We start from the raw sequence: 25,216 nt of genomic DNA on the forward strand, positions 1-25,216 counted from the left end.
GGAGGAAATCTAATAATTTCCTCCTTATATAGAAGAAGCAATACACACACTCTGTTCTCTGAATCATGGTACAAGAGACCTGCAAACAACTAGTGCTATTGGTTTTAAATATTCTAACCGTGTAACAATCCCTCACAATTTTTCGCATGTCCTCCATGTGTAAGACACATTATGTAGCACCAACTCTGAAGCACGTTCTGGGGCCCACATGCATGATAACAAAACACAACCAACCAGAAAAAGTTGTGCAATACCCTAAAAACTAATCCCACCATGGTCCCTTTAAATACCCCTGCACCCCATAATCATAACCCATCCTAACCCTAAAAATACACCCTGCACCCTAAAACCCAAGCCTATCCCTGAACCCTAAAAATACCCCTTTACCCCAAACCCATCCCTGAACCCTAAAAATACCCCTGTACCTCAAAACCCAAACCTATCCCTGAATCCCAAAAATACCCCTGTACCTCAAAACCCAAACCTATCCCTGAATCCCAAAAATACCCCTGTACCCCCAAACCTATCCCTGAACCCTACAAATACCCTGTACCCCAAAACCCAAACCTATCCCTGAACCCTAAAAATACCCCTGTACCCCAAAACCCAAACCTATCCCTTCACCCTAAAAATACCCCTGTACCCCAAAACCAAAACCTAGTCCTGAAACCTAAAAATACCCCAGTACCCCAAAACTATCCCTGAACCCTTAAAATACCCAATCACCCTAAAACATATACCTCAGAACCCCAAAACATATACCCTATATACCCATACTTACCTTATCCTAACATATACAAAAAAACATGCCATTTGACAGTTTTATGTAGTGTAAATTCAGCCCAAGACAAAGGCTATTTGAGTTCTATTCATGAGTACCAATTACAGTACACATGATCTGATTTTTTATTTAAGGGCCTGGGCGAGGAAATGATCTGCCCAGAATCACAGGCTGTTGAGCAGACCCTGGGATTCAAACTTGAATCCCCATCTCTGCAACTCTGGCGTTAGGCCACCTATGCCTATGCAAAGATAAGGAATGAAAGTGGGAGGATACTGTTCTTGCGCAGGACACAGGCCCAAGGTGACAATGGCCTACATGCTGAGCAACTAAAAAAACAGCAAGGCCCCTTTCTGTCACAAAATTATTCAAGAACTTCAGTGCAGGAGCACCTGAAAAGAAGGGAAGCCCCTGCTATTACTAACCTACTTAGCTCAAGAGCACATGAACAGCAGTATGGCCCCTGCAATTAGTAAATTAATCAGCCCTCCCCAGCCCTCCGGGCCCCAGGGCAATGTCTTGGCAGGGGAGCACAATGGTAGACAGGGGAAGGCTGAGGTGAAGATGGTGGGAGTTCAAAACATCACCTAGCCGCCACAGCCAGACCCATTCTTCCTCGCCCACTGTGCCCTGAATCTGAGGGGCTGTGGGCGAGGTGTTAAGATTAACACCGTTTCTCGGCTGGCTGCGTGGGCCCCAGGGGGGCCGAGGTGGAAATGGCTCAAGGCCTGAGCAACACCTGGCCCCCAGGGAGGCCGATTTTCGCAAACAATCACCGCTGCCCAGCCCACCCTTGGCGTGATTGCTTTTCAGGGGCAGGGGGTGAAGTGAGGCCACAGCTAATAATCACTGCATGGCACACAGTGAAGCGCTTTCATTTCTGTCTCTGTTTCCGTGCGCTCTGTGGGCCGTTTTTTTTTCTCCCCTTCCCAAGTTCACAGAGAGCAGATAGCAGAGAGCACTCTCTGTGAACTGAAAAAGGGGAGAAAAAAACCGGCCCACAGAGGGCACTGAGACAACGGCCCTTCGGCCGTTTCCCGAATGCCCGCCTTGCCAATCCGACCCTGACCCCAATGATCGGTTTGCGACACAAGTATAACTCATGTTACATGAAATGACAAGTTTCACATAAATACGTTCACCATTACATTTTCTTACACAGCCCAAAGAAATTAAATCTCAAATACTGATTATCCACGACAGATTAATAAAATACACATGTCAGTTAATACGTTCCTATTAATACACATTTGCGGGGGGGGGGGGAATTGTGTTGGGGCGCGCGGCCGCTGCACTGTTCGGATTTCACGTTTGCTGGCCTGGGGGCAGAACGGCTGGTGGGGGTGCTGAGGGCGGCAGGGTGCATGCCGCAGTGAGTGCATGGGGATAGGGTTCGCGTGTCCGTAGGGTCGGGTTGTCTTTGGGAGGGGGAGGAAGCGGCGGTGGAGTAGCGCGCTTAGGGGGCGCTCCTTGCTCCGGCAGGCTGCAGGCATTGTGCGGGGGCCTCCGGTTGTTTCGGCGTGTCGGGGTGGGAGGTGTTGCAGGGGTGGCCTTGGGGGGTCCCGGCTTCCGCTTGCGGGCTGCGCGGTTTTGCAAGGACGCTATTTTGTACCTTGTAACAGATGATGCAGGCCCTTCTTCCACATTCTCGGCAGAAACGCCTCAAATAATTGTCCCGGCTTCCGCTTGCAGTTTGGGGCTGCGCAGGGCCACGCGCTCTCCGGCGGGGCTGCCCTGCTGCTGTGGTTGTCCTCGTGGTAGGCGCCCACGTGGTACGTGCTCGTGGTGCTTTGGCGGGGCTTGCTGGGCTTGCTTGTGTGCTTCCCAGAGAGACAGGAGATTGGGAACGCGCGCACGCGGCCGGCTCCGATCGCTTTTCTGACCGTGCGCTTTTCTGAGCATGCTCGTGACAGTCTCCTGTCTCCTGGCAAGCAGACCAGGCAACTATAGTATCGCGCCTGCGCAATGGCATATTGCTTTGCCATATGCATCGCAGGCGCGAGACCTAAAAAGGGACAGTGAGCCTGTTTTTTACGATTGGAGTGATAATCAAGCATGGTGGTAAAGGGGTGGAAGATGTGCAATAATGCAGAACACACCACAGCTGCAAAATCACAAAATTCCAGTGGCCCTGCCTATCATCTAAGCCTGTTTTGAACGGCCATTCCAATTTATTTGATTGAAAAAGCAGACCTTTTATTATATTTATAAATGGTGCTACCATTCCTGCAAAACAAAAGGTGCAAATCTAGTATCATTCTGGGGGACTCTTTATCTCGCTTTGTCGGAAACTACAAATATTTGCAATGAAAATATGTGCATTTGTTGAATGTAAGTATGCATGTATGTGTATACTGAACCAATTGTATTAGCCTCTCCTCTTAGTCACGTCCTGCTTTCTGTGATCTGGTCTTAATTGATACCCAGTTAGAATAATATTCTGTGTACCACACCTTTGGTTTGAGGTACTTCTGCTACTTTAAAAATGGTTGATTTGAATGATTCCACTGTTTCTTGCACCTTTGGTCGTTGATAAAACTAAATAACATCAAGTATATTAGTGCAGCTTGCATCGTTGCCACCACACTCTGGCCTACCAGAAATACAATTTTGAATTTGTGGAATTGATGTCATGTTGACATTCTATTACGAAAAAATACCAAATTCATGCAGAATTACACAGATTGCAGCATTGGGAAGTGCAATTTTGCACCACATTTGTGAACTGCATATATTGCACTGGTGCTAGTGCAATCTCATACTAATCTTTAATCTGTTTGAAAGGTACAAGAACTGATCAACTTTTACACCAGTTGGTCCGTCCGAATTTTTGTGCAAAATTGCATCTATGGTGATGTAATATTTCTTCAACATTTTCAGATTACATAGGTTGAACCAGGGTCCTCTTACACCATTATTGTTAACGCACTAATATTCCAATTTGCTGGTTTATTCTGCGCCAACATTTTTGGATTGCACTTGTGCTGTGGCAGTCTATGCCAACACTTGTTCCATGTATTAAAGCTAAATGTCTGGTAGAGCCCGACCAGGTTAGAGCTACTGGCTTTGCCAAATCCTGTTAACTTTATCAGGATCTGCTTTTTGTCACATATAGAAGCTCAATTACCCTTTTAACAATAAAATATACCTATATGTGGTTTAGAAAAACTAAAAATGAAATCTAAAACGTTGTTTTCAAACTTATATGTGTTAATATATCCACACATATGTGTTTTTCATGCAAATAGTTTGGGGAAAAATGGGTCCATGTGTCAAAAACTGAGACGAGGATGCATTAAACATTGAAACAGAGCACGTGATGGATGGATTTACATGTAGCATACATTTTAAATTACTTTTGTTGCAATGTCCTATAATGACGCAAAAGCCCCTAAAACACGCACTTTTTATCATGGCCTGTGGCTGCACTTCCTGACGTGAGTGACATCACTGTCTAGTGCCTATGTCCATTCGTTCCCCAGGTATAGCTTTTAGGGACTTGTGTCCTGGCCACACACACTGTCACTTACCGTGCTGTTGCTGATGCTGTCCACCTCCTGTTTCCCAAGGTAACCCTCTGTGATCTTAATGATGATGGGAAAAGAGGTCTCAAACTTTCGGACAAACTCCTTCAGCGAGTATTCCCTCGCGCCCCACTTAATATTTGCCGTGTCCATCTTGAGAATCGGGAGCCTTGGAAGGGGTTTCCTCATTTCTGGTTGTTTAAGTATGTTTTCGACGACGCTGTAGCTTCTCTGCCATCGCCACATGGAGCTTTGCCGAGCCTGCTGTCCTGTGCACTGGGCGCTCGCTGCCAGCATGAAGTGTTTTCTGTTAAATAGACAGGCTTTGCAATGCACGGTTTGCTAGAGACTCGAGAAGGAATGCACAAACAGTGTCACTAGGAGCCTCTTACTAACCGGTTTTTCGCTCTCTGGTGGGTCTCTACACAGCGTCGCGTTTAGGCTTCATGCGGTGTGTTGTGTTGTGACTTTCCAGCAACGCGGAACTGAGACTTCAAAGAAGACGCCGATATCCCGAAACATGTGCAGCTCAAACCCAGAGGAGCGTGCAAGTGCGGGAACCCGACTTTTGTATTAGGCTCGCAAAACCCATACTGTGAACTATGGAAGAGAGATAGATATTGTTCACTCAACCATTGAATTTAAATGCAGTTTTTTTAGGAGGCATATTTGTTTTGTACACCGCATTCGCCAATGTCCTCGTGGTAGGCGCCCACGTGGGAAGTGCTCGTGGTGCCTTGGCGGGGCTTGCTGGGCTTGCTTGTGTGCTTCCCAGAGAGACAGGAGATTGGGAACACACACACGCGCGCGGCCGGCGCCGATCGCTTTCCAGAGCGTGCGCGTGACATCTCCTGTCTCCTGGGAAGCAGACCCGACAGCATTAGTATCGCGCCTGCGCGATGGCATATGGCTTCGCCATATGCATCGCAGGCGCGAGACCTAAAAATCCAAGAAGCTATGCCGCACCCTGGAGAAAACATGGAGAAAAAACCCGACCACAGACATGTCCACCCTCAAGGCAGCCACCCGCAAACACCACCAACTGATCCGATCAGCCAAGAAATCAGCACTCAAGGATCGTCTTGACAACAACACCCACAACAGCAAGGAACTTTTCAACATCGTCTAAAAATTCACCAACCCCACCGCAGCATCCAACGACATCACTCCATCCCAAGACCTCTGCGATGCGTTATCCTCCTTCTTCTACAACAAAATTGCCGACATCCACAACAGCTTCGAAAACATCCCCAGCGCTCAACCCTCCCCACCCCCCTCAGATCCTACTCCACCAACTAACAACCTTACCACCTGGAACCCAATCTCCACTGAAGACACCATCCGCCTAATGAACTCAATCCACTCTGGCTCGCCAACCGACCCCTGCCCCCACCACATCTTTAACAAAGCGGATTCCATCATCGCACCCCATCTCCGTGATGTCATCAACTGCTCGTTCAGGTCTGCCACCTTTCCAGAAAGCTGGAAACACGCCGAACTCAGCGCCCTCCCGAAGAAACCCACAGCAGACCCCTCCGAAATCAAAAACTACCGGCCCATATCCCTCCTCCCATTCCCGGCCAAAGTCATCGAAAAAGCAGTCAACAACCAGCTCGCCGCCTTCCTTGAATCCAACAACTCCCTTGATCCTCTCAATCCGGATTCCGAGCCAAGCACAGCACCGAACTGCCCTCATTGCAGCTACTGACGACATCCGAACACTACTGGACAACAGTGAAACAGTGGCCCTCATTCTACTCGACCTCTCCGCCGCCTACGACACAGTCTGCCACAGCACCCTTATACAACGCCTCAGCAACATCGGAATACAAGGAAAAGCCTTGGACTGGATCACCTCATTCCTCGCTGGGAGATCTGAGTCCGACTCCCCCCGTTCAACTCAGAAGCCACTGAAGTCATCTGTGGAGTACCACAAGGATCTTCACTCAGTCCCACCCTCTTCAACGTTTACATGAGTCCACTTGCTTCCATCGCGCGTCAACACAACCTTAACATCATCTTTTATGCCGACGACACCCAGTTAATCCTTTCCCTCACCAATGACCCCAACACCGCCAAAACCAATCTTCACGAAGGCATGAAAGAAGTAGCCGACTGGATGAAACATAGCCACCTCAAACTCAACTCAGACAAAACGGAGGTGCTCATCCTAGGATCCTCCCCCTCTGCTTGGGACGACTCTTGGTGGCCCCCCGCTCAGGGCACAGCACCCACACCGACAGACCATGCACGCAACCGTGGCTTCATCCTAGACTCCTCTCTCTCTCGATGTCCAGACAAGTCAACGCAGTCTCATCCTCTTGCTTCAACGTACTTCGCACTCTTAAAAAGATCTTCCGCTGGATTCCCCTAGAGACAAGAAAGACTGTCACCCACGCACTGGTCACGAGTCGACTGGACTACGGCAACACACTATACGCAGGAATCACAGCAAAATTACAGAAAAAACTCCAACGCATCCAAAACGCATCAGCGAGACTTATTTTAGACATCCCCCGCCAAGATCACACCACCGGACACCTAAAAGACCTCCACTGGCTTCCCGTCAACAAAAGAATTACTTTCCGCCTTCTCACCCATGCACACAAAGCCCTCTACAATCTAGGACCCGAATGCCTCAACAATCGCCTGTCCTTCTACATACCCACCCGCCAACTAAGATCGTCCAATAAAGCCCTCGCCGCGGTCCCGCGCATCCGAAAATCCACCATGGGTGGTAGATCCTTCTCCTTCCTTGCCGCCAAGACCTGGAACTCACTCCCCACTCACCTCCGCCTTACTCAAAACCACACCTCCTTCAGAAAAGATCTTAACACCTGGATATTCGATACATAATGAACCCCTTCCCCAAGCGCCTTGAGACCCTCTGGGTGAGCAGTGCGCTATACAAATCCACGAACTTGAACATGTAGGAAGTTGGTTCTTTATGTATTATATTGACTCTGATGTTGTGTAAAGAGTCCAGGTGTTCCCTTACTAGTAGGCAGGACTTGCTATGCAATCCCAAAGTGCTCTTTTAAGGAGTAGCGTGGTACAGCAGACTTGGGCTTTACAGAGAGGAGTGTAAGACACTTGCAAATACACACAATGATTAATAAATGACAGCCCAACTCGAGAAGATCCACACAAATTTATAAAAATAGCAAGTATATTTCTATAGGTTTAGGCATCATAAAAAATCGTCCATGTAAGTACACGTTCCAAATATAATTTCTTTTCACTTTAAGAAGTAGACACAATGCAATTTCTGAGTTCTGCAATGTTATCTTATGGAAGGAAGAACAAGTTCTGCAAACAGGTACAGTACATTGACTTACAGGACAAGTCTCCAAGTTAATGTGAGTGGTGGGCAAGGTCCAAGGCAGCCCCAGCAGTACACCACCAGCAGCACATGGGTGGCAGATTGCATTAATCGTCGGGCGCCCAATGCATTTTATTGAAGCTCAGTCCCTGTGAAAAGAGGCTGCAGGTACAGGTTCGTAAGCCAGTTGGGCTGAACCAGCATATGGACTCTGGCAATGCGATACTTGGAAATATGAATTGTTAAATATAAGTAATACATACTAGTTTTACTTTGGGTAATGCAATAAGACATTGTAAGCGGTTTAGCAAGTCTTATCCAGCTGGCTAGTATGGCTATTTCTCTTCATTTGGATGGGCCACTAACGGGCTGAGGTTTAGAGAGGTAGTTACCTATCTGGTCTAGTAGTCTCAGGGTCTTTTGTGAGTTTTTTGTACCGCGGTCCTCTTCTCCAAAGCCTTGGGGCGACAGGTGCAGAGGTGTCTTAGGCATACGTTGTTTTTTTTTTTTTTTTTTTTTTTTTACCAGAGCGGTCGAGGGAGCCTGTGTGCTGAGGTGACTTTGGGGAGTCCAGGGGGGAGGGGTAAAACAACAATTGGCTCTGGTGGACTGGGAAACCTTTTTGGGACTGATGGCCCACTTCAACTCGAGGCAGATGTGACTGGTGCAGTGGTTGCTTTGGGAGTCTGGTTTTGGCGATTCCAGAGGCCTCAGTCTCTTTGGAGTTTCTTCTTAAACAGGTCCACTGTTCAAAGGAGGTCTTGAGTCTTTTTCAAAAGCAGGTGGTCCTCCCACGTTTCTGGAGTCGCCTGTGCAAGACTAGTGGACTTTGGCCCAGTTTCGGCGAGGGTTGAAGATAGTAGTCTCCTGCTTTTGCTGCTCTTCAGTGCCCTCTCTTCTTGGGTAATCAAGATCTCCATAAATAAGGAATTTTGGGGTATTTGGGGAATGTAGGCTAGTAGCCAATGGGCTAATGACCCTTGAGGTCACTTCGCCCCCCTATAGGACCACTTGTGAGCAGAGTGGCATAACTCTGTCACAGAATTTCCAAGCATACCACGACAAAGATTGCTGCATCTGAAAAATCGTGTCTACCTCGCAGTTAGTATACCTTAGGGGTGGCACGCCAACCCGACGAGCTGATTTACCCAGCTGACCAGGCCTCTAGTATATAGGCCTGCAGTGAATCTCCTCTACTTCAGAGTGACAGATTGTTGCCTTTTTGAAATGTTGTCCTATTTCAAGAGCTTGTTGAAGATGCTTGACTTAACACCTTCGACGCTCATGACGAGCTCAGCTAGTCATGATGTACACCCCTCATACACATGACGAGCTGAGCTCGTCATGGAGCATGGGCTTCTGAATATCTCAGCACCCAGCGGGAATTGCTCTAGCAGCCAAGGTGTTAATATTACTGCGTGTGTCAGCAAGACTAGTCCTACCAACCACTAAAGGCCTTAGTTGAAACCAGCCGAGGTCGTGCGTGATCACGTTGCAATCTGGCAGCAATTATAACACTTTTAATAAATTAGTTTGGTCTGAATTTAGGTTGGGGTTCTAGTTCCTTACCTGCAAACTACTCGACTGTCTGAGCAGAACTGGTTTAGAAAATTCCTCTCACTTTTTCTATCACTTGACAAATGTAAAAGGTTTGTGAGTTTTCAGAAAGCGATTGTGATAATTGGGCCTTTTTGCCTCCTCTGAGCAGATAGCATCAATAATTTATTTTGCAGAGGTGGACAGATTGTGCAGAGCATGCTAGCTTACTATCAGTTCAGTGTTGAGTATTGTTTCTAGAGCGATTGTTGCATTTGTGTGCCTACTTACAGACAGAGGCAGATGATAAATTGATTAAAGTAGAGCATTTACTGCAAAGTTCCCGTATGGCGGTGTGTATACTTTGATTGTTTTGAACTTCCACATCGTTCTTACCAATTTTTAGGTCTCGCCTCTCAATGCGCATGCGCATTGAGCGGAGCGCGACTTTTAACAGACTTTACCCAACTGGCGATTTGGTGCTGTGCCTGCGTGCTTTTAGGTCAATGCGTAAGCGCATTGACCTAACATGCGCGTGCACAGCATCAAATTATCAGCCATCTGTTGCCCAACTTGGTGCCGCTGCGGCACCAAGGGTCGCTCCTTTGGTTTAAGGGCCCCTCAGTTGTGGAACACCTTGCCTTTGCCTTACGGCGCACCCCCAATTTGCTCCTGTTCAGGAAGAGCCTTAAGACTTGGCTTTTTAACCTTTAGGTTGTTTTTCTTTTCCTTTTCTGTCTCTGTTTTTATGGTGTTATGTTGTTACACTGAGCGGCCTAAATAAAGCGCCGGGACACTCTTACTGAGTAGCCGTGCGCTATAGAAATAACATAACATCAGAGGCTTTCACAGCCGGCCGTGCTTTCAGTTTCACGGCCAGCCTACCGGCCGTGTCTCCTTTTCTTTTAACTTGTTTCTAGTTTTTTTTAGGCGCTGAACACTAATTTGTACATGTTTCTGGAATTGGGTTGTCACATACACTCTTTACGACCAAAGCATGGTAAACATCTTTATTTTGGGGGAAATCAGTCCGGACAACTTGTATACTAAGGTTTTTTATACTGTAGGAATTAACAGTAATAATTGTGTGGACTTATCATTATATATTGGATGGCAACACTGGAAATCATTTCTAGGAAACAACATGGGGGTGGTAAATGTTAAAACTTGTAATAATATTCTTTGTATGTTGCGGTGCGAGCAAACTGAATTTTTTGGAGGCTGTTTCTTAAACGTTAGTCTTAGCCGTTGTAGGGCCCATCTTAATAATCTCTGAAAAATGGTAAGAAGTAAATACCTTACTACTTTCCGGGCTCTAATTTTTGTATTCTCTGGTTTCAATTTCGAGGCTTTGGAAATAGATCTTAAAAGTTAATTTTGAGAGTTTAAGGCTAATTGGCATCTGCTGAAGTTACCTCAAAACGACAAAGGATGACTTTGAATGCACCAATTCCTGATCATTGTATATCGCAGACCCGATTTTTGTAAAATAGGCTGGGTGATAGTTCTGAGACGAGTTTGAAACTTTAGATGGTGCTTTGAGACAATTAATAGAGGCAGTGCGGGCCTTAGACAGAACCCTTCGTTTAAGCCCTGGGGTCCACTAAAAGAAGAACACTGCCGTAATTTAAACGGGATCATGGACCTTTGTGTTCTGTGTGAAGTTGCCAATTAAGTGTCCCAATTAAACTTTTGATCCCAACTTCGATGTGTTCTAGGCTTGGTTGCACCCCATGTTATTTTATACTCTGGAACTGTACCATCCTTGCACGAGACGACCTTACCGCCATCGCCCGGCCACCGCCACTACCGCTCCCCTTGCTCTTCTTTCTCCCCTTCCTGCCTCATCTCACATGGCGGCAAAGGGCACTACCGGAAGTTAAAGATACCGGCACTTCATGCCCACCCTAGACTGCACCTAGTTAGAGGTTAAGCCATATTAGATTGAACTTAGTTTTTAGTAAATAAAACAATATTTACATACTTTTCTCAACAGTTAGTAGTTCTGCAATGACTAAAGTAGTTCTGTGAATCTAATTAAATTCCTATTTATGTTCGAAATGTACATTTAAAAAATATTTATAAAAAGAAACACCATTTTAATTGTCACTATAGAATAATAAATACGTGGAACGTAGTAAAATTCGAACAAGGCCTTCAGAGCTGAATTAAAGAATATATCACTATTTTTAACTGAGTTACCTGCAGTTCTGGGTATGTTTTTGGGTAAACCTTTGTAATCGACAAAGCGACAAGAAATACGTCGGCCAACTAGAACCAACCGCACATCCTACTTGAATTGGCAGTTGTCCTTCCTTTTCCATGGTTCTCTTTGTAAAGTGAATTGGGCAGTGGTTGTTGCTTTAATGCAGTAAAGGATCTGTGTCGCGAGCTGTGGTAGGAGCGGCTTTGGATCAGTAGATCTTTTCTACTAGAAGGGGGAGCGTTTCAGTGAAAGAAACAGACGGTGTACCAGTACATATTTGAGGATTAACCAGAGCGGTAGACACTCCCAGAGGTGACACCAGGTTCTCTGGTTGTGTTGAAGGCTCTGGGGAGGAGACAGGACCCAGCACTAGTAGAGGCACCATGTCTTACGCTTAACTGTTTAAGTACATCATCATTGGAGATACCGGTGAGCTATTCTTCCTCTTACCTAGCTTTCCACCTAAATCCGCCTGCCGTGTACCTCTATGTTGAATGGCTACATCATGCGTGACATCTTAATCTTCGCTTGTCTTTCTGGCCTATGTTACTTTGCATGCTGGAATGTTAAGCCTATGCTTTAATAGTTGAAGAGAAACTATAAGTCCGATTTAAGAGCACTGTCGTTTAAAACATTACGGATGTTATCTCGTGGGCTTGTTCTCTTGTTATGTGTCTTTGTAAAGTGTTCAATAGCTTCAGGCTTCTGATCTGTCTGCACATAAGCAGCTAAAACATCAAATGAAAGAATGTACGGGCAGGTGTGGGGGGGAGAAGATTTGTGTGGGCTAGCATGCTTCACTGCATTATCGTTCATGTGGGCCCATGGCGCTATGGCCAAAGATACACACAGCACAGTCCCGCATCCACCTAAAAACATACACACAGACACACACCCCCACCCCATCTCATGCACACACATAGGAATTTGCCTAACTCCCTATCCACTTGAACCCCCAAATATAGGCTTGCACTCACAGTATGACACACACTTGCACAATCACTCACACAAGTGTGTAATGTAACTTACCCAGTCATTGGCTAAAACACACCCAGTGACCCAGACACGCACCAATCGTACATAGAAATGGTTCCCTCACAGCTAGTAGGCTTGGTGTCCTTTTGAGAGTTTATCAGTGCCTCTTTGTGTCTACAGGTTTCTTTCAAGTGTGCTTGTTGCATATTTCTCCCTGTCCTTCAATTTTGCAATCACAAAACTGCTTAGCAGAAGCCCTTCCATCAATACAGTTTTTGTGAGATGTTCATGAATACCTTCAGAGTCTTTTTTTTGTTTTTGGTTTGAATATCAACATCTGTGGAGATCTGAGAGGAAAAATAAGTTTTACGGGTATCCAGTGTGTCCGCCGCGCAAAGCATATTTATCACTCTAACAATACTGGTAAACTTTTAAAATACAGAAGTAATCAACAACCATGTTTATTTTGAATGTATTGCATTGCACGGACTTTAGACTCACCTGCACTTGTGATGGCTTACTTCATCCCATAGTTGTTACGTGTGTGCTTGTTTTTTATTATGCATCAAGCTCCTAAACTAAACGTGCCTTCCTGGTATTTCATGGTGCTGGGGTCGATAACATGGTTCTCCCTCTCCCTCTCCCTCACCCTCTCTCCACTCCCTCTCCCTCTCTCCACTCCCTCTCCCTCTCTCCACTCCCTCTCCCCACTCCCTCTCCCTCTCTCCACTCCCTGCTCACTTTTCTCCCTCTCCCCATCTCTCACTCAGCACCACCACAGCATCACTGCACCACCACAGCATCACTCTGCACCACCACAGCATCACTCTGCACCACCACAGCATCACTCTGCACCACCACAGCATCACTCTGCACCACCACGGCATCACTCTGCACCACCACGGCATCACTCTGCACCACCACAGCATCACTCTGCACCACCACAGCATCACTCTGCACCACCACAGCATCACTGGTTCAAATATGTTCTTTCAATGTTTCAAGCTTTCAAGCTTTATTACGGTGTTAATATTTCACTTCTGTTCTTGAATTTTCGTCACAATAAAAAACACTGAACATAATCTTCACAAGTTATTTAGAAAAGTTTAAGCTATTGACATTACTAATTAAATAAATTATTTGAGTATTAATTATTTAAAAAAATTAAAAGCCATTGTTATTTGTAATATCAATACATCTAAGTCACGTAAATACAAAACATGTTGCATTACAAATGCTATAGGTGTCACATTTGCGAAAGTTATAACTATTGGCATTGTAAATGACAAAGCTATTAACTTGGCTATTTTAAAAAACACATAAATAAAAAAAATAGTCATTTATAAGACCAATAGCTCAAACTTTCCTAATGCGAGACCTATTGCATTTCCAATGCTTGTTTTTCTTTCTCCTAAGTAATGATTTCTTGGAGACATTTTCTTTCTCTTGGAGAGCACTCATTTGCCTTAAGTGGCTTTGGCAAAAATGGAAAATTCCACCTTTATCGTCTGACACTTTGAGCTTCTTTCAGTGAAGTAAAAAAGTTAATACAAGCTACAATATTAGTTTAAAATGTGCAGTTATACAAGTCAATTTCATGAGCGCTGCTTACATTTTTGGCATTCTTTGTTCTCTAGGATTCAGTCCACGTGGTCGAGGAAGTTTTGGTGACCGTGGTGGCGGTCGAGGGAGAGGTGGATTTGGTGACCGTGGCGGTCGAGGGAGAGGTGGATTTGGTGACCGTGGTGGCTTCAGAGGTGGTAGAGGTAAGTGAAATAATGACTGACAGTTTATCACCATGGTCAAATTGTTTAAAAGTACTCTTGATTTTACCCCCACTTTTAGGTCGAGCTGGTGTAGCAATGTGAAGCATTGGGTCCAGCGAAGTATCTGTTGTTGCCCACTTCCTGGGAATCTGAGACAGGGGATGTGCATGCGCAAGCCCTCTGCGATTTCACCTTGTGGGCGCGCACGCCCAGCCCGGTGCCATGCACATCTCCTGTCTCACATTCACAGTAAGTCAGCCTGTCTCAATCACGCATGCGCGCATACCCCCCACCCCCCGCGTGCGCGCACACAGGCATGCGCACACACACCCACGCACGCTTCCCCTCAGCCACCCCCCACTTACCTGGCTCTTTTGTCGCGACTCCCCTGGTATCTCCACCGCATCACCTGGCCTGGGTTGCATAATTCAAACAGCATCCAACAGCCGTGCGCCGAGACCGAGTGAAAGCGGACGCCGCGTTCCCAGCGCACCCCTTGCCTGTAGCAGCCGCCTCTGCTGACCCGGAAACGCTCCAGCCGCCTCCGGTACCCGGATGTGGGAGGTAGCCATGGGTACGTCATTGTAGTAAAAACACTCACAAGTGACAAACGCGAGATTGTTGGAACCTCAGGGTGTCTGTTGTGCCATTAGCGATGCTGTGCAACGGCTGGTTTTACATGTTGCATGCTGTGTAATACAGCTTAAGGGAATTTTTTTTTTTTTTAAAACATGTTATAACGCGTTTCATGTTGGCAATGTCATACCGCTTTTTCCCCGATACAAGAGATTTTGCAAGCGTTGCGCAGGAAAAATCTAAAAATTAATGTTCTATACTTTACTTTATAAACAAAAAAAATACATAAGGGAGCGGCAGAATGTTTTAAAGCCTGATTTGTTGGCTCTTTGAGAGCTATCAGAAGGTGTTAATCAGGGTAGAGAAGGTGGGTAGGTAGTGAAAATAAAGACCACAAAGGTTTCTGGGTAGCCTGGAGTTCTGCTGATCTTAGGGCATCGAGAACAGAATACCAGCCTGAGATTGCATGTCTTTACAAGATGGGATGAGCCCCTCCGTTGATGTTGCCTGGATCAGTTTTGGTTGTTATGGCTAAATGTGGCAGTGGCATGCATTTTATTAGATCGTTAGTGAGCGAGTCTTGAATTTGCCTTCTTTCTTGTGGTCTATTTGTGTTTTGTTCGCAGTCTAAAAAGCAGATATTTGGACGGGATGACTGCACAAATGACACCCCTAGTCTTTGTGCTCAGAGCCAGACGTCAGCTTGAAAAGATTCTCTGCCCGCACAATAATCCAGTGACGCTGTGCAGAATTGTATTTATATGTATTTTAAATACCACCTCGGCTTGGAGGACGAGAGCCAGGACGTCGGCCTTGAGACAAGCCCTGGGTGCCCCATCACACATATCCATCAGAACATGGCTGACCTACTCTCCCTGAATAGCAACCTTTAGGTTTTAACACAAATAAAAAGAAATAAAAAAATAAGCAACAAGAAGAAAAACAGAGACATGGTTGGGGTGATCTGTAGACGGGGCAAGCGACAGGTGTGAGGGAGCAAGCAGAGACACTAGGGAGGAGGAGGAGGGGGGAACAGGGAAAACCACAAAAAAATGAGGGAGGGGTGGCTATTGACAGCGTGCAAAAAGATGCACTCTGATGGAGTCAAGTGGCAATTTAGCAAATCGGCTTTAAGCAGCTTTCATACATCTCTCAGCCTGGACGGCATCGGCAGTAGTGTGGCATAATCGTCGCTTGCAGCATTACAATACTGTAAATCCTGAAGCCAGCCCTTAATGGTTGGATGACTCCTACCCCATTTTAAGGAAATTTGACGCTTAGCAAATAGGAATGACATTGCAGCAAATAGTCTGATATTTTTGGGGAGAAGCTTACCATATCCCATTAACGCTAAAAGTGGGCTAGGGTTTTGCTCCTGCTCCACCATTGAAGAATTGTGACGAAAAACCTCTTCCCAATAGCTCCGTACCACCCCTCCGTTCCACGTCATTTGTACAAAGTTTGCCCCCTCCTCAGCACATTTAGAAGAGGTGATAAACTTCATTAAATAAAAAATCATCCTATAGTTAATGTTAACCTGTAAATAATTGTTACCCTCATATATTATGCTAATTTTCATTTTCAAATGGGATTTTGTTTTTTTGCTAATGACTTACTTTTGACAGATGTGGCATCCATACCTCGCTTTCCACTGCATTCACCCTCTATTCAATGTAGGTCTCTCAATTACTGTTTTTGTCCTGGGGAAGTAACCACCTTCCCACCATATACCACTCAGTGCCACATAAGTATATGCTACATATTTACACTGCGCTCAACGCACAATACACTCCAAATACCACTCAGTGCCACATAGTTACACGCCACATAATTACACTCTATCTAATCACCACAGCATCACTAGTCGCCACCACACCATCACTCAGTGCCACCACCGCATCAATCTGTGCAACCATTCAACAACTGGTTCAAATATGTTCTCTCAATGTTTCATGCTTTATTACAAATGTCACAAAAAGATGTTAATATTTCCCTACTGTTTTTGGATTTTCGTCACAAAAAAATACACTGAACATAATCTTCACAAGTTATTTACAAAAGTTTAAGCTATTGCAATTATAAATTACAATAACTTTTATTTAAGTATTAATTATTAAAAAAAATTAAAAGCAATTGTTATTTGTAATATCAATACATCTATGTGACGTAAATGCAACACATATTGCATTACAAATGCTATAGGTGTCACATTTGCGAAAGTTAAAAGTATTGGCATTGTAAATCACAAAGCTATTAATTTCGCTATTTTCAAAACCAACACATAAATAAAAAATGTCATTTACAATACCAATAGCTCAAACTTTCCTAATGCGAGACCCATTGCATTGCAAATGCTTGTTCCTAATACTGCTCTGTTATGCTCTCTAGGATCTGAGGTGCATTATTGACAACTATGTGATTATCTCGCTTTCAATTGATTTTTATGTTTAAAAAGTTTAAGTAAATAAAATTCTTTCAATATCTGGATGCATCGTATCGTTAAAAACCGCTAATGTGCTCATCCTTTCCACATATTTTGTGATAATTTTGAAAGTAAATGTAAAATTCTCTGCAAAAGCAGAGGATTTCTGCTGCATTTTTTTAATTACATCAAATTAATTTAGTAGGAGCTGGTATGAGCAAGCTTGATCTTGCAGGCTGAATATTTTTTTGTATCACAGTGCTGACATGAGGGGTAAGAGGACAATAAAGCCTATGTAGTTCATTAGTCTGTCGGATAGGTTTTGCTGCCTAGGTAGGATATGATTTGCCTTGGAGATCTTGTCACAGAAACTGTTTCATATTTATTTATTTATCGGGACGCAGGAACCTACATTCCATAACCTGTGTGTTTGGAGCAAGGCATTTGTATTTGAGTCACATCAGCAAGCAAATGTTGAACCTTGCTGGTCAGGGCATTTACTCCTTAGGATACCATGCTCAGGATGTTGGAGAGTTATTGACTAGCTTTCCAGTGAAGAAACCAAGATGGCAACAATGAATACACAAAGTACCATTTTGCACTATCCATTTTCTCAGTAAACTACGGTTTGGAACAGAATGTTGTTGGGAAGTGGATTACGTAGTGTAGGTGTGAGACCTTGCCATGTAATAATATCACAATCTTCATTCGGTCCAGTTAGTTTTCTTTAATAAACCCTTAGCTCAGTCCTGGGTAGCTGTGGCACAGTGCAGTTAGGCTTAATCCAAGTAACCAGTTTAAAGCATGTAGGAGTTCCAAAACAGTCACTACAGAAGCAACACAACACAAAAATCCAACTCCAATTGAAAAAAGTTGTGTATTTTTATCTTAACCAAAATCTGAAACCAGAAATATGAATTGCTGAATGTAAGTAATTCATACTAGTTTTACTTTGGGTAATGCACTAAGACATTGTAAGCGGTTTAGCAAGTGTTATCCAGCTGGCTAGTATGGCTATTTCTCTTCATTTGGATCGGCCACGAATGGGCTGATGTTTAGCTAGGCAGTTACCTGTCTGGTCTAGTAGTTTCAGGGTCTTCTCTGAAGTTTTATTTTGTACCGCGGTCCAGACAAGTAGTGGTCCTATTTGTAGGAAGCGGAGGATACTCAAGAGATGTGGTGAGTATTCCTGTGGGCATCCCAGGTATCCACGAGTGTTTGGTAACATCTCAGGACGCTATCTCCCACTGTCCAGCAGGGGAGATCAGTGATGGTACAGTCGCCACTGGTCAATGGTCTCCCTGATACACGGGTACTGCGGTTGCTTGCAGGTAAGCTAATCTTTTCTTTTGGTGACTATGGTCCACTTCGGCTACTCGTCGCAGGGCTTAGGGATACATCGTAATGGTCAAGACTTGGCTGCCAGCAGGCACTTTGGCATCCAGCGGCAGGCAAGCGTTACTGGGAAGCTGGGCTCTCTGGTAGTGCAGGGTTACTTCGCTTTTGATGATCTTGAAACTTTACAGGTGGGTATCCAACTAGCTATTGAGTCACTTTTTCCATCCTGTCACAAGTGGAACTTGTTTTCACGAGTGGGCATAGCAGATGCAGTCCAGTCTTTGGTGCGGTCAGCCTTTATTGAGTCTAGAGAGCAGCAGGACAGTCCTCCTGTCTTTACAGTCCATTATAGATCGGAGGAAGTTTGTCTGGGGTGTCATTTTTATTCCGCCTTATTTTTTGTAGGAGAGGATTCGCTGTTCAATGGGGCAATGGTTTGCACAAGGCAAACTTACTCACTTTACATCACTTCCTTGTGTTTTGGCTACCAAACAATCCCAGGATTCCCTTCCTAACCAAATCCAAGATGGTGCAAGTAGCCTTACTTAGTGAGAGTCCCTGGGCACACCCCTTGGGTGTACACAGCATTATGAGGTACTCGTCTTGGAAAACCGGTACTGAGACAAACTTTCCCATGAAGACGATGCCAGCCTGTCTCCCTACACAAAGGCGAAGGTGTGATCACCATTTGCTTCACTGAGGCGGTAACATCCCTGAGTCTGGCAATTTGTGTTCACCTCCTTGATAATCAACCTGCTTGAATAGGTCGTACCGCCTCCCACCAGCAATTTGTTCCCTGTTCCTGGGAGCGCTTCACTCATGTTAGCGGGGCAGAATATTGTTTTGGGTGACAACTGCTGCGGATAGAAGGAAAGGCTACCCGATATTTGGGCAACAAATTGGTGACTTTCTAAAGTCTCCTTTATGTTTAATAGTTACTGCATCTATTAATTTGATACCTTGGAGTAATACCGATCGTGGTGCCCAGTGGATGTTACCACTACGCGTGGTGGCAATTGAAACTGTTAGTTACGGACACTACCATCCTTGGAACTGGAAAAACAGCAATTTTTGCGTGGCCTTTCAGGGAATATTAATCCCACAAAGCAGCATTTTTATAGGCCCAGATCTCTGTACTGGGGTGGATGTATGACATTGTTCTGCATTCTGTCCAACTGTTTTTGCATCTTTTTAATATTGAGCACCCTACCTGGTGGGATATTAAGGTCTTCCCTAAGGATGGTTTAATAATATTTAAAAGGACGTTTTTGACCTGGCAGAAGGGTTTATTTTGCCATGTCGCGTTAGCAGTCTTAACACTTCCCGATTAGGCTGCAGTTCCAGGCCTAGAGTCCAGTTTTCAGTATTGGGCATCTGTACGCATAGTTTTGGGGTCAGAGCACATAGACTGGGGCCTGGATGCCAATGCCCAGTGGCCCATTCAGTCTCAAAACCAGCACCATTAGCCCAAAAACATTGAAGGGGTGGATACAAAAATAGATCCTTTCCTACAAGCTTGCAGTAAGTTATTCAAATTAATTTAATAAATATAGATTTTACCACACAAACTAGTTTTGTTTCTACTTTCAACGACAACCCAAAACAAAACTTTACACTTTTCACAATGAATAATCAGAAGTTGACGAAGTTAACTTAGTCTGTGTAGAGCTATTGGCAGTACTGACATTTTGCTTTTACATATTGTAGCAGTCTTTCTGTATTACCTAGGCGTGTTGCCATAAATTGTTAATAGTCTGTTTCCCTCTAGTAGATTAAAGAAGCATGTCTTTTGTCATTAACATGAGACGTTAGTTTAAAAAAAAATGGGGAAACAAAATTGGCGTAAGACCAAAGGACATGATAAATGTGTATGGTAATTGTGTTGGATAGTTAGGTAAATATCCACTTTCTTGGGTATTTAAAATAATGTTGTGGCACTTTTGTGGATTTATTCAAGCTGTATCGTTCCTCCTTAGGTGGCTTTCGATCTCCTGAAGGTGGCTTCAGGCGTGGAGGGCCCCCAAGAGGAGGCAGAGGGGGACGAGGAGGCCGAGGGGGCTTTGGAGCAGGACGGAAAGTGACAATTGAGCCACACAGACATGAAGGTGAGTAATCTGAAAAGGCTTGAGCCGTACTATCTCAAGACGTCTACTGTGACTTTCATGAAAGATTTTTAACTTTCATCATCTTGACACACTAGTGGAGGTTTTGGGCAATCTGAGCCTCTTTTACAAATGATGATAAAAATATTCTGTACTAACTTTGCATTCTTTGTCTTGTTGAAGGCTTCCTTTGATTTCAATGAGTCTACACTAGAGAGATTTACAAAATCTCTGGGATGTGCCGTATTGGCATGTAGCACTAAATATGAACAATTATTTTACACCCTTCATTAACCCCCCTTATGGTTGGTTCTTGCTTCGCCTTATTTCTGCTATGTTATTGAAGCATTTTTGTGCTTGTGTGGGATAATGATTATAAGATTTGGATGTTGAGGACATTGTCACTAGGATCATGGATGAAAGAGTCATATAGTCTGTGAACCAAGATGATCAAATATTTTCTGGTATGCACCCACAGAGTGTGTGTGATTGTTGCCATTGGGCATTTACGACCTGAGAAGCTACTGAAATAATTTAATGCACACACTGTGCACTTACTACTGTGATTGTGAAGCGCAGAGAGTAACTAGTCATCCTCCGCATACGAAGTTAATGGTGTATATATGCTTTTGCTGAAACTGCAGCTGTACTAGTGAATTTTCGATGCCTTATCGTTATTCTCAGTCTGATGCGTTTCCTGAATACAATTATTGGTAAAGCCATTAAGTGTCACCTTAAATATTAGGTTTTTATTTCTTTGCATAACTTATTTAAAGTTAAATGTTATGTTTAAGAATGCACTCTTTGCAATATTCCTGCTCCATATTATAGCCGGCCGTGAATCATGATGCGTTGTCATTCAGGTATCTCATTGTTACATTTCAGTTTATACCAAGTAGTTACCAGTATTCAGTTAACCTGCAGCGTTCTCGGACTGTGAACCTATTTCGAAGGTAGTAAACACATTGTTAAAGAAATATTTTTCAAATCTCTATTGGCAGCATTTTCATAGTTTTCGCTTACTTGTGGATTTAATAAGTTATCAAAGTTCTGAGCAGTCCCCCGTTGCGTGCACTTTACACATACGAGCATAAGCAAAGTGCGGTGACTTTGGTTCATTTAATTAATCTACACTAAGTTGAGTAGAACGGAGGTCTCAGTGCTTCTATCTATGAGCAAAATGTTTCTTTTTTTTAGGAGTCTTTATTTCCAGAGGAAAGGAAGATGCTCTGGTCACAAAAAATATGGTCCCTGGAGAATCTGTCTACGGCGAGAAAAGAATATCTGTTGAGGTACATGTTTTAAATTTATCTATCTTCAATGATGTAGACTCAGGAAATATGTGGTGCGGGGTCCATTGTCATCAATGCGGAATACCATGAACTGTCCCAAATACTTCTGTAACCATTTACTCCCTGTTGCCAGTAGCTTTCAGGTTAGCCTAGAGATCTTGAAATTACCATGTACTTGTTGCCAAATATTAGAATAATCACCGGATATTAGGTCAAATAATTTAAGTAAACAAAAAGTTGTACCTAAATGCAAGCCATTTTATGCTGTTAGTCGACCAGCATCCCACCCCGCCTTCACAACCTTCAATCTCACATTATAGTTGAAAACACATTGAAATGTTCTATAGAAAGCACTGAGTGAACAAGGGACACGCTACCATCCAATCCAAAGACAAAACACAGGAAAGTCCTTTGGCACACCTATTCGACACCCAAGACAATACAAACACCTTTACAGATGGATTTTGCTTTCCTGCTTCAACTTCTAAAACAAACAAGCTCTACTAACTTAAAACAACCAATCTTTAACATAAGTACACACTTGAATAATGTCGCTCATGGAGCCACACAAAACAGACTATGGTAAGCACCATACAAATAAATGCCGGTAACCTAATTGCAGTTACTGGGCAGATTTTTGGATATGCTATTCATACCAATGGATTCTTTTGGAAGCCAATGTCACTATCTGTCCTCTGAACTCAGCAGAGTTGGTGAATTGCCTCTACAGCAATTCACCAACCGGTGGTAATTTCACCTGTCAAATTAATCTCCTTAACATATCCTAGCTACCATCACAGTTCCCAGCTGTGGGTGGACCGAACACGTAGTCACAATGGAAAACCAGCCAATCGTGACATGTCTTTTTACCTTTTATAATGGCAATTCCAAACTTCTAGTCTGTCGATCGCAGCCAGCTAAAACTCATGTTCTCCAGTCACATGGAACCATGACCCTATTATCCGTTTAAAATTCTCACCCCATAATTCTTGAAAATATCACAAACAGCATCACTGAAGTATAAGCATTACATTGGCACCAACTCAGCATGAACATAATAAAGATGAAAGCCCAGGCCTCATTGTTTTGTAGTCTGAGCCTCATCTAGAAGACGTTTGACTACTGTTTTTGAGCAAATTCAGTGTGTGTAAATTACTCCAGTCCTGCTTCTTTGTAGGTCATGTCTTGCAGGTGGCACTTTGCTTTAATTCTGCTCCAATTTCTACCCACTCTCTCCAAACTGGTGTAGAACAATATTACATGGCGACACCCCCTGCCTCCTTGCCATTTTCACTATCTGCGGCCAGGGTTTGCATCCACAGTTCAATATGCAAACTTAGTGAAGGTAAACACTCCCAAAATCCGACCCCAGTATCTTTTTCTATTCGGGTTGCTGACTTTCTAGTTCTTATGCTCCAGAACTGTTGCACATGTTTGAAACCCTTTCCATTAATAAAGATTTTCCCCCTCACTGTTTCTTGGCAATGCTTCGTTTGGCAAATCTGGAGGATCTCCCAGTCTATTTTGAGTGCCTCTCCTCTTTTCCCTCAAGATGTTCGTGTTTATATAGTTATCCTCTTCTTCGGAAATTGGCAGTATGAGCGGGAAAGGCTGAATGTGGAGGGTCTTGCTGGTCAGAACAATGGCTTTCGATTTGAATGGGGAGGACAGTACTTGTTAAGGGTTTCTTTTTCGTTCTGCTGCTAGGCTTTTAAGAATCTTCAGTCTTGGTTTTCACCCGCTTATTTTATGATTGGTTTGGAGATGGTTTGTTATAGTCTGTGATAGATGTTTTTGCATGATTTGTAGTTTTGGGAGGACTAAAGGAATCTCTGCTAACATTTTAAAAATGTGAATGGAGTTGACATGATGGCAGTTGTTCCAACAGTACATTGTGTTAGATGTTGAAAAGTCATTAGGACACCAGTTGTCTAATCTAGCATACTGCTGTCTTGATCGTTTGACCTGAACATGTTTTTAAAGCGTTGGCACCTTATTTGTATATGCCCTTAAGAAATCTTAAACTGTGCCTAACATATTTTTCTGTTGCAGGATGGGGAACAAAAGATTGAATACAGAGCCTGGAATCCTTTCAGGTCAAAACTAGCTGCTGCCATTCTCGGTGGAGTTGACCAGATTCACATCAAGCCTGGTTCCAAGGTCTTGTATTTGGGAGCAGCTTCTGGCACAACAGTGTCACATGTGTCTGATGTTGTGGGCCCAGTAAGTACAACCTAGATACAGCACCAATGTCTATGCAAATAGTTCTACTACTAAAACACCATTGATGGATAATTTATGTGCTTATCTGATTCACACTATAGAAATGAAGTAGGAAATAGTGCAATTCAGCAAAGCATTTTGAAATCTTGCCTCTAGAATTTTCAAATGTAGCAACACGGAATACCCTCAATGCATTTTAACTTCAACTTCTTTTGATTAGGTTTTCAAAAAACATAACAGGCATTGCCGAAGGCAGCATTGTTCAAGTTACATAGCCATTCCATAACCAAGCCTGAAAATGTACACTGGAACCATTAGTTGCTCTCACGTCCTGCTCCCTAATCTCCTTGACCTTACCCTAGTGAGGGTTTAGGAATGGGCGTTTCAGACCATGGGTCAAGAAATCATGTGTTGGTTGGTATGTAGGCAAACTAATGTCTGGTGCTGAGGGAGCTCTCCCAATGTGTTGGGAGGTATGGATGGTGGAGTTTGGGCGTTTAGGGTCTGTAGGGCCCATGGCCTGGGATCTACATTCTTATTTTGAACAACTGGAGGACCCTTTGTGCCCCAGGGGTTTAAAAAGTCTACAAGTAGTCTGGCAAGGATTTCTACCTTGGTATGAACATGCACTTTTATAATCTATAAATACATACAGAAACTATCTATTAGTATTCTTAAGATGGTTTTCCCTGCCGTAACTTGCAAGTGCCCGATCAGTAGGTGTGCAGATTGACAGGTAGGGGAAGTTTAAAAAAAGAAAAAAAAATACCTAATGAAGCTTTTATTAATCCAGATATACAGCTGTTATACGGTGAATGTTTTTGAGAGACTGAATTCTACTATATATCTATATTGCTAAAACATCTTGGACATTCAAATATAAGTATACATTTATCAGCTGAATAAATGTGGAAATACACCCTTTCCAGCTTCTTTTATACACCTAACACAAGATAAACAAGTATTTGCAATGCAGTAGGTCCCGCATTTACGTGAGTTTGAGCTACGGGCATTGTAAATGACAATGCCTTTTATTTGTGGTTTTTAAAACATAAATAAAAGGCATGGACATTTACAATGCTAATAGCTTAAAATCTAGCTAGCAAATGCAGACCTATTGCATTCCAAATGCTTATTTGAAAACGTGCCCTAT

At 43.8% G+C, this 25,216-nt stretch overlaps 1 protein-coding gene across 1 annotated transcript in view; it reads left to right on the top strand.

The window, feature by feature from the left end:
• The window catches only part of FBL (fibrillarin rRNA 2'-O-methyltransferase), an 86,350-nt gene that overhangs the window by 16,441 nt on the left and 44,693 nt on the right, over positions 1-25,216 (top strand). Inside the window, exons 2-5 of the mRNA XM_086930084.1 lie at positions 13,982-14,110; positions 20,423-20,551; positions 21,746-21,840; positions 23,893-24,063. Coding sequence (XP_086786210.1) covers positions 13,982-14,110; positions 20,423-20,551; positions 21,746-21,840; positions 23,893-24,063 — 524 coding nt within the window. The remainder of the gene's footprint in view (positions 1-13,981; positions 14,111-20,422; positions 20,552-21,745; positions 21,841-23,892; positions 24,064-25,216) is intronic.

The sequence above is a fragment of the Lissotriton vulgaris genome, chromosome 7 (assembly GCF_964263255.1).
Source record: "Lissotriton vulgaris chromosome 7, aLisVul1.2, whole genome shotgun sequence".
NCBI lineage: Eukaryota > Metazoa > Chordata > Amphibia > Caudata > Salamandridae > Lissotriton > Lissotriton vulgaris.